Source organism: Colletotrichum godetiae (assembly GCF_030913485.1).
Source record: "Colletotrichum godetiae strain CBS 193.32 chromosome Unknown BDP55scaffold_31, whole genome shotgun sequence".
Classification (NCBI taxonomy): domain Eukaryota; kingdom Fungi; phylum Ascomycota; class Sordariomycetes; order Glomerellales; family Glomerellaceae; genus Colletotrichum; species Colletotrichum godetiae.
This window is the reverse complement of record NW_026851279.1, coordinates 500,998-509,243: the sequence shown is the minus strand read 5'-3', so window position 1 is coordinate 509,243 and position 8,246 is coordinate 500,998. Positions and strand designations below refer to the sequence as shown.

At 55.7% G+C, this 8,246-nt stretch overlaps 2 protein-coding genes across 2 annotated transcripts; one reads left to right on the top strand and one right to left on the bottom strand.

Annotated features, from left to right (window-relative positions):
* Positions 1-59: 59 nt before the first annotated feature.
* BDP55DRAFT_670455 (uncharacterized protein) lies at positions 60-3,608 on the bottom strand. Its single transcript, XM_060575382.1, has 9 exons — positions 3,169-3,608; positions 2,798-3,116; positions 2,563-2,745; positions 2,356-2,513; positions 1,936-2,308; positions 1,364-1,886; positions 1,196-1,315; positions 943-1,145; positions 60-857 (listed from the first exon to the last, which is right to left on the bottom strand). The coding sequence occupies exons 1-9, from the start codon at positions 3,334-3,336 to the stop codon at positions 328-330; spliced, it is 2,577 nt and encodes an 858-aa protein (XP_060427510.1). The 5' UTR covers positions 3,337-3,608; the 3' UTR covers positions 60-327.
* Positions 3,609-4,885: 1,277 nt separating this feature from the next.
* BDP55DRAFT_556503 (peptidase M16 inactive domain-containing protein) lies at positions 4,886-8,159 on the top strand (the record flags this gene model as incomplete). The annotated part of the gene is made up of 3 exons (XM_060569596.1): positions 4,886-5,652; positions 5,702-7,916; positions 7,971-8,159. The coding sequence occupies 3 exons, from the start codon at positions 4,886-4,888 to the stop codon at positions 8,157-8,159; spliced, it is 3,171 nt and encodes a 1,056-aa protein (XP_060427509.1).
* Between the last annotated feature and the right edge of the window lie 87 nt (positions 8,160-8,246).

The following is an 8,246-nucleotide window of genomic DNA, read 5'->3' as shown; positions in this document are numbered from 1 at the left end:
GGGAGAGAGTACAAGCCCGTTTTAGGTTGGATTGAGAAGGATGAATTGAATTGGGGGGGGGGGGGATAAAGACGCTTGATATTGAGGCAACATAGCACCTTGAAATTGGACACTACACCAGAAACGCTAACTGTCTGTTATCCTTCCAAGTTCTTCATGTTGGAGAAGATTTTTTCTTTAGCCTTCTTTTTGGCCCCCCCCCCCCAATCACCCGTCACCCGTAGCCCCAAGCGGAGTCCATCATCCCATATCCATCTCGCTCCGGCTCTTGCGCCGTTCGCCCGGGCCCTCCGGCTCAACCGTCCGGTGTTCCCGTTCCCCCCTCCCTTAGCCGTGCACGGGGCTTGGTGTCTCCCGAATCGCCCGGATGGTCTCCCTCATCCGCGGATTAGCGTCGAAGCTAGCCTCAATGAGGTCCACGACCTCGTCCGCCGAAAAGTACAGGCTGAGCTCGCTGTCGCACCAGAGGTACTTGACCTCATTGAGGTTGGACTGGAGCACCTCGCTCAGGTACTTGAGACGGAGCCACGTGGCCGCGTACTGCGCCGTTGTCGGTATCTCGTCCGCGGCCGACCCTGCCGTGGTCGTGGTCCGCGACGGCAGAAAGAGGTCGTCGAGCTCCGTGACCTTGGCAATCAGCTTCGCGATCCCGTACGCGTCGTCCTGTCCAATGGACGACGCGTCCATGACATCGCCGATAATCTTGGACGACAGGCCATCCAGGAGCGACCCCACCGCCTGGTACCACACCGAACGTGCCAGAATCGATTCCCATGTCACCGCCATGGATCTGACCCGCGCTAGTGCCGAGTCCACGCAACTGTCCAGTTCATCCTGCTGCATGAGACTCTGATCGCCTGTGCGTCTTGCGTTAGCCCAAAGTCACAATGACTGCCGGCAGTCTGCAACAAGTGCTTCAGCCCAGTCTAGAACACAACGTACCTCCTAGCAGATCTCGCAGCACCGTTTTCTGCAACCCGAGCTCGTTGGTGTATGCGCGTGTCGCAAAGTTCTGCAGGCTCTTGATGTCGTTATCTATGCGCAGCATGTTCTGGGCGCGTGTGGTCAGGTCCTCGCGTGACCTCCACGTTGATGCCAAATCAGCCAGCTTCTCGGACAAGTACATGGCATCGTTGTAGAGGAACCTTGACATTGGTCAGCTTCGAAAAGATGTTCCCATAGGACCGAAACTTACATGTTCCCGCCAATGTCGAGTGAGTAGTAATGCGGCGACACTGCTCGAAACATGGCTAATGCGAACGTCGGCAAACTAAAGAGACCCGGGGCGGCAGCTGCCACTGGGCTGCTGTCGTACCTACGAATGTTAGAAGGATCTCCGTGTTGGTAAGGGCTCACAACGTACTCTGGCTGGGTCAGAGCCGCGCCGTCTTCCAGCAGGGCCAGGATAAGCTCGAGCACCGGCTCCGGCATGGAGGAGATGTGGTACGTCTCCTTGAGAACCATCTCCCTGCTCTCGTCTGGCTCAGCAGACACCAGCGTCTTGTGCTTTTTAGTTTGCGTCTTACGTGCTTGAGGCTTCGGTTCTGGCTCCGTTTGTGCCGTCGCATCGTCATCCCCCCAACCCCACGCGTCGGCTGCGTCGTCCTCATCGTCTGCCGTCTTCTCATCGACCTGCGCAGTCGTTTCTAGTGCGCTCTCCGTAGTTTGCTCCTCATCGTTCCATCCCCAGGCGTCGGCACCGTCATCTTCCTCCTGAGTATCGTCCTTGACTTCTGGCGGCTCTTCGTCATCGTCGACTCCCCATTCCGCGCCCCAGTCATCCTCTGCAACGGTGCCGGCTACACCGTTCGCCGTCAACTCCTTACCTTCAGAACGTGATACCATTTGCTTTTCCACCTTTTCGACTTGTTTCGTGGTGCCAAGGCCTACGCAACGTTAGTAATGTTCTAAAGGGGCAGACGTGGGGTGACGCACCGTTTGACATCTGCACCCTCACCGAGTCAAGGGCTGTTTCCCTGCACTTAGCGAGCCATATTGATGGCGCGCTGCCGACCCATTCCTTGAGCTCCGTAAATCCAGTGAAGCCGTTGTTTTCAAGAACCTCGCAAAAGCGTCTCGCAGATTCGATGACAGCCTGGAACCTTCCAAGATCCTTGAGATTCGAAGGCACTTCTGAGTCGAGCCAAACTGAGATGAGCCTCGGCACCAGGTCGCTCATCATGATGGGGCTGAAGAACATGAGGAGGTCAGGTGTCAGTCTCCTTGCCAGGAACTCAACCACCTTTTGGAGATCCGCAAATAACTCATCGATTGATCTTCCAGCTTGACCGTTCAGTTCAACAACGTTCTACTTGGTGTTAGTGCTCGGGTCGCCACGTTATCGTCGGGACTTACTTCAGTCTCGCGGATGGACGGCAGTGATGAAGCTTGAGCGTCCATTCGCGGAAACACAATCGCCTTGTCAACATCGTGCCACAGCTTGGACATGCGGTCTTCAACCTCCTTGTAGGCTTGGAGACCGATGATGGCTTCTGACAGTGTCATTTGCTCGTCTGTATTCTGTTAGCTTCCTGTGAATCCAGCCAGACGGTGAACAAGTACCATCCAACTTGTTGTAGATTGCCAGGGACCCGGCTTCGAGATCCGTGTGGACGAGCGAAGCCCAGACGTGGTCGAAAACGTCGTGAACGTGTGACTTTAGCTCGAAAGCTCTCACGTCGAGGAGCCTCATAATTCGACATGCCTTCTTGTTGACTGGAACAGCATCGAGCTCTGTCCAGGATTCTGCACAGAGTTAGCCCCTCTCCCTGACCCTGATGCAAACAAATTCCCTTACTCTCCAGCCACCGGAGTGAATCGATGATGCGCCGCTCGTTCATCGCCTGCTCGACCTCCCCTAAGAGCTCGTTGACATGCTGGATACCCCTGAGGGCTTCGTGCAGCTGATTTGTGTATAGCACCTCCTTCTCGAGAAACTGAATGTGGTCCTCCGCATCTTGTATAGCCTTGCCTGAAACCTGAGGCGCTTCCGATTGTCGCACAATATCATCGGCCAGCCTCTTGGATCGCAAGATATCTTCCTGTAGTGTTTTCGCATTGTGCACCCACGAGCTAACGTCGCCCTTGGTCTCTTCGTTTATCGTGTGGATTTCGGACTGCGCATGCGTCAGTAAGAGACTGACATCGCTCACTGTAGGCCATGCATACCTCCAAATCACCCTTGGCTCGTTCCAGCGCATCGATCGCAGGCGACAGATCTGATGAGGACAGCGACAGCGATGACACCTGCTCGTCAGGGAAGTGTCCCTCGAGCACGAATGCAACAACAGCCTCTCCGAGCTGCGCAGAGGTGTTATGATCTGTTTCGACGGCCATCTTCTCGTTCCGCTGTCGTGCGCGGGTCACACGTGTGGCTTCTCAAAGCTCTAAATATCGCGGGGCGGTTTCGGTCGGGGGGTGGCGCTAGGAGTCTGTCAGTCCGTCGGAAGTGGAATGCGGTGGATCTAATGTTTGGAGAGTTCTCCTCGAGTTCAGATGTCGTGATATTGCAAATACGTAGCTAAGAAACGGGCGACAGGAGGACTTTGCCTCGTCGGGAAGCGATGTCGCATAAAACCAAGCGATGAGCTACGGTCAATTATGACACTGGATTGCATAGCTGTCCCGAAAGCACCCACGTCACAATTCAATGTCGGCCCCCAGTACGTACCTCGCGTCTGATCCGACCTTGTGCCGAGCGGCTGGCGCTCGACCCAACGTGTTCTCCCGCGGCAAGGAGCCAATCGGGAGCCATCACCCCGCCATACGAAAATAAAATAAAAATAAAAAATAAAGATAAACTCCACTGGTCCCTTGCCCTGGACTTTGGAGGGGCAGATGGTTCAGTGCGCTCATTGTACGGCCAGCGACATCTCTCTATTCTCGTGCCCCGCGACGAATAGACAAACCCGGTAACTCGCAAAACAAACCGCCAACGGGAAATCACAGCTCAGCGATATATACCTAACCCCGAGGACCGCCTGTAAGCCCCAGTATCAGCTCGTTTCCCCGTGCTGTCGATACCCCTCCATCCTTGAGTCAGCATCTCTCGTGGCGGCGGTTAGGTTACCGCTACATCGTTCCCTATCACGGGCTGGCCAATACGCTTCGGGAAGCCTCATTGGTCTTCTTCATCTCTGTCAATCAGGCTGGCAAAGCCGGTTTCTGTACGGTAAGCTGCTGCGCCGTTTCTCCTCCCGTCTCACTCGCTCTTCCTTCGCAAGCCTTCTCTCAGAAGGATTTCCCCGATTGGCCCTTTGTCATTCTGCTTCTCTCCTCTTCTTCGTCTGTCAAGTGCTTGGCTACCATGGCGCATTGCACTACACCACTCCGAGGCTGCGAGCTTCATACCATCAGCTCAGCCCAAACCCTCTGAGGGCATCCTTCCCGTGTCTGCCACGTCGACATGTTGAAGATTGGAGCCAGTCAAGTGGCGCTTGCCGTAGCTATTGCGCTTCTAGCGGCTTGTCTTGTTCCCCATCATGGACACATCTTATCCAACAGAGCTGGGTATGTCTCTTCTCGGACTGGGTGTTCTGGTGTTCACGGAAGTATGGCCGTTTGTTGTACGAACTTCTGCATCTATCCGTTTTCTGGTTCTCCTGCCCCTCCCGTTTTCAACAGCTAGTTGGGTGACGTCCTGTTGTCGGGTGAAGAGCTTCAGCTCTCATCATCAGACTCGTATTACCTTGCTTCAGCTGCGTTTGTTATGGCTCGCCTCTCAGAGCTTTGAAACTATTTGCTCATAACTCCTTCAAGCCCCTGCCCTTATATTCATTCTCACGCCTCCATAAGATGGCCTACTTCCTATAAATGTCTCCCAACAAGAAGTTGACCCTTTCTCAGATCATTTCAAAGCTTGTTGAAAGCAAAGTCATCACACACCATGTCGCCCGAGGAGCAACGCAAGCCGCAGCCGCGGTTCCGCAAGGTCCAGAGCTTCAAGACGGACTATGCTCCTTGCCAAATCAGCCAGTATGTATCAGAGAGGAGCGGCATGCAGGTTATTGTAGCCGATCGCAAAGGCCCCAAGACCAACGGCTACTTCACTCTCGCAACCGAAATCTTTGACGACTCAGGCGCCCCCCATACTCTCGAGCATCTGGTATTCATGGGCTCAAAGAACTACCGCTACAAGGGACTCCTCGACAAGCTGGCCTCCAGGGCCTATTCTGGAACGAACGCCTGGACTGCCACAGATCACACTGCGTACACGTTGGAGAGCGCTGGCTGGGAAGGATTCTCCCAGATCCTGCCAGTGTACCTCGAGCACGTCATCGTGCCCGTCATCACAGACGAGGCGTGCATCACCGAAGTGCACCACATTGACGGCGAGGGCAACGATGCGGGTGTCGTCTACTCAGAGATGCAGGCTGTCCAGTTCAAGAGCGCCGAAATCATGGACCTTCGCGCTCGCCGACTGCTGTATCCGGAGAACGTGGGCTTCCGCTACGAAACCGGAGGCATGACCGAGGCTCTCCGCGTTCTGACCCCTGATCGCATCCGCCAGTTCCACCGTGACATGTACCAGCCCCGCAACCTCGCCGTGGTCATCATTGGCGAAGCGGATCACAACGAGCTGCTGCAGATTCTCGACGAGTTCGAAGAGAGCATCAAGGACGACCTTCCGCCCCTGGACTCCCCTTTCAAGAGGTTTTTCAGTCCCCCACGCCTAACAAACCATGCTGACGTGAGTTTGCAGACCTTGGATCGACTCAGCACAGCCCCCGGCGCTCAAAGAGACCATCATCACGACAGCCGAGTTCCCCGAAGAGGATGAATCCGTCGGCGAGATCACTGTGGCTTTTTACGGCCCCAACTGCACCAACACCATCGAGACGTCTGCGCTCAACGTGTTGCTGACATATCTTTGCGGTTCTTCTGTGTCGATTCTCGAGAATGTTATTGTAGAGAAGGAGGAGCTTGCAAGCTCCGTATCCTACTGGTGGGATGCCCGGCCCAACTCCGTCATCTGGTTCCAGCCGACCGGTGTCGAGACGGAGAAGCTAGAGTTTGTTGAGAAGAGGCTCGTCGACTTGCTAAAGGAAGTGGCATCGAAGCCCTTGGACATGGCGTACCTGACCTTATGCATCCACCGCGAACGCCGTCAGGTCAAGTTCCAGGCTGAGGAGTCTGAAGGCTTCTACTCCAACAACATCATCACGGACTACCTCTTTGGTAAGCGTGATGGCTCGACGCTCAAGGACTTGCAGTCCTTGTCCGAGTATGAAGAGCTCGAGAAGTGGACCGACGCTCAATGGAGGGACTTTTTGCGCAAGTGGCTGTCCGACGCTCCCCACGTCTCCATCCTCGGCAAGCCGTCCCACGAGCTCGCAAAGAAGCAAAAGGCCGAAGAGGAGGCGAGACTAGCAAAGAGAAAGGAGGAGCTTGGCGCTGAAGGCCTGGCTGACCTCAAGAAGCGTCTCGATGCCGCCAAGGTTAAGAATGACGAGCCCATTCCGGCCTCCGTGATCGATCAGTGGGCTGTCCCTGGTACCGAGTCGATTCACTTCATCGAGTCGGACACGGCGAGGTCTGGAAAGGCCAAGAGCCTCGGTCTCGTCGACAACGCGGCGCAAAAGGTCATTGATAGCGCCAAGCAAGGGCAAGATCCCCTCTTTATCCAGTTCGAGAGCGTGCCGACCAACTTTGTGCACCTGACAGTCTATCTCGGTACATCGCAGGTGCCAATCGAGCTGAAGCCGCTGCTGCCCATCTTCAACGACAACTTCTTCAACACTCCCATAATGCGCGATGGGGAAAAGGTTGGCTTCGAACAAGTCGTCATGGAGTTGGAGCAGGACACCATCAGCTACGGATTGCGCTCTACAAGAGACTACGGCGATCCCGACGGCGTCATGATCCAGTTCCAGATCGAGCCTGCAAAGTACTCCACCGTCATCAACTGGATCCGCACAATGATGTTTGACAGCGTCTTCGACATCCAGCGCCTCAAGGCGGGCGTCCAGAAGCACTTGGCCGACATCCCCGAGCTGAAGCGTGACGGTAGATCAATGGCATCCGAAATCGACATGTCGATTCACATGAAGAAGGAGTCGTACTCGGTTGCCAAGCGGGCACTCGTCAGAGCAATCTACCTTCGTCGCCTCAAGAAGCTCATCGCTTCCGACCCGGAAAAGGTTCTCTCCTGGTTCGAGCAGCTACGCAAGTCTCTCTTCACCTCGAACAACGTGCGCATCCTCGTTACGGCCGACGTCGCCCGCCTACCCGAGCCCGTGGCCGCCTGGGACATCCTCAGCAACAACCTCAAGGGCTCCAACGAGCTGCTCCCCATCATCAAGCCGCACACCCTGCTCACAAAGGAGGGCCAGAACCCCGGAACCGTCGGCGCCACCATCGTACCCATGACCACAGCCGAGAGCTCCTACGGCGTCAGCACGGCCAAGGGCATCACGTCCTTTGACGATCCCCGGCTCCCGGCCATCATGGTGGCCATCGGCTACCTTGAGACCACCGAGGGTCCCCTCTGGAACTCGGTCCGCGGCCAGGGGCTCGCGTACGGCTCGTACTTTGGCCGCGAGCTCGACACGGGCGTGATCCAGTACAAGGTGTACCGCTCGCCGGACGCCAGCAAGGCATTTGCCGTGTCGCGCGAGACGATCCGCAAGATCGCCGAGGGCGAGGTCGAGATTGACCGCCACCTCAAGGAGGGCGCCATCAGCCAGGTCGTTGTGCAGTTCGCCGACGAGCAGTCGACGATGGCGTCGTCGGCGGCGCAGAACTTTATGCTCGGCGTCGTACGGAGTCTGCCGCTGGATTGGCACAAGAAGGTCATGAGGGACGTCCGGGACGTGACGGACGACCAGATCAAGACGGTGCTCAAGGAGCTCGTCATGCCTGTTTTCGAGCCGGGCAAGAGTAATGTTGTCATCACCTGCGCTCCGATCTTGCAGGAGGTACGTGTTTGCGATGCAGTTTCACAACGATCATTCACTGACGTATTGTTACAGAACATTGAAAGGGCATTCAAGAAGATGGGCTACAAGACGGATGTCCAGCAACTCGCCTACTTCCATGACGACTACGGCCTCAAGGGTGACGAGGACGAGGAGGAGCTCGAAGACGACGAGGATGATGAGTCTGATGATGACGAAGAGGACGATAGTGAGGGCGATGACAGTGATGAAGAGTCGGATTAAAGAAGCATTCTAGAGGACTAGCATTGATAGAGCTGACAGTCTAAGCACTTTTCGGGTGTAGGCTGGAATATCAGAGGTGTCTGTTCA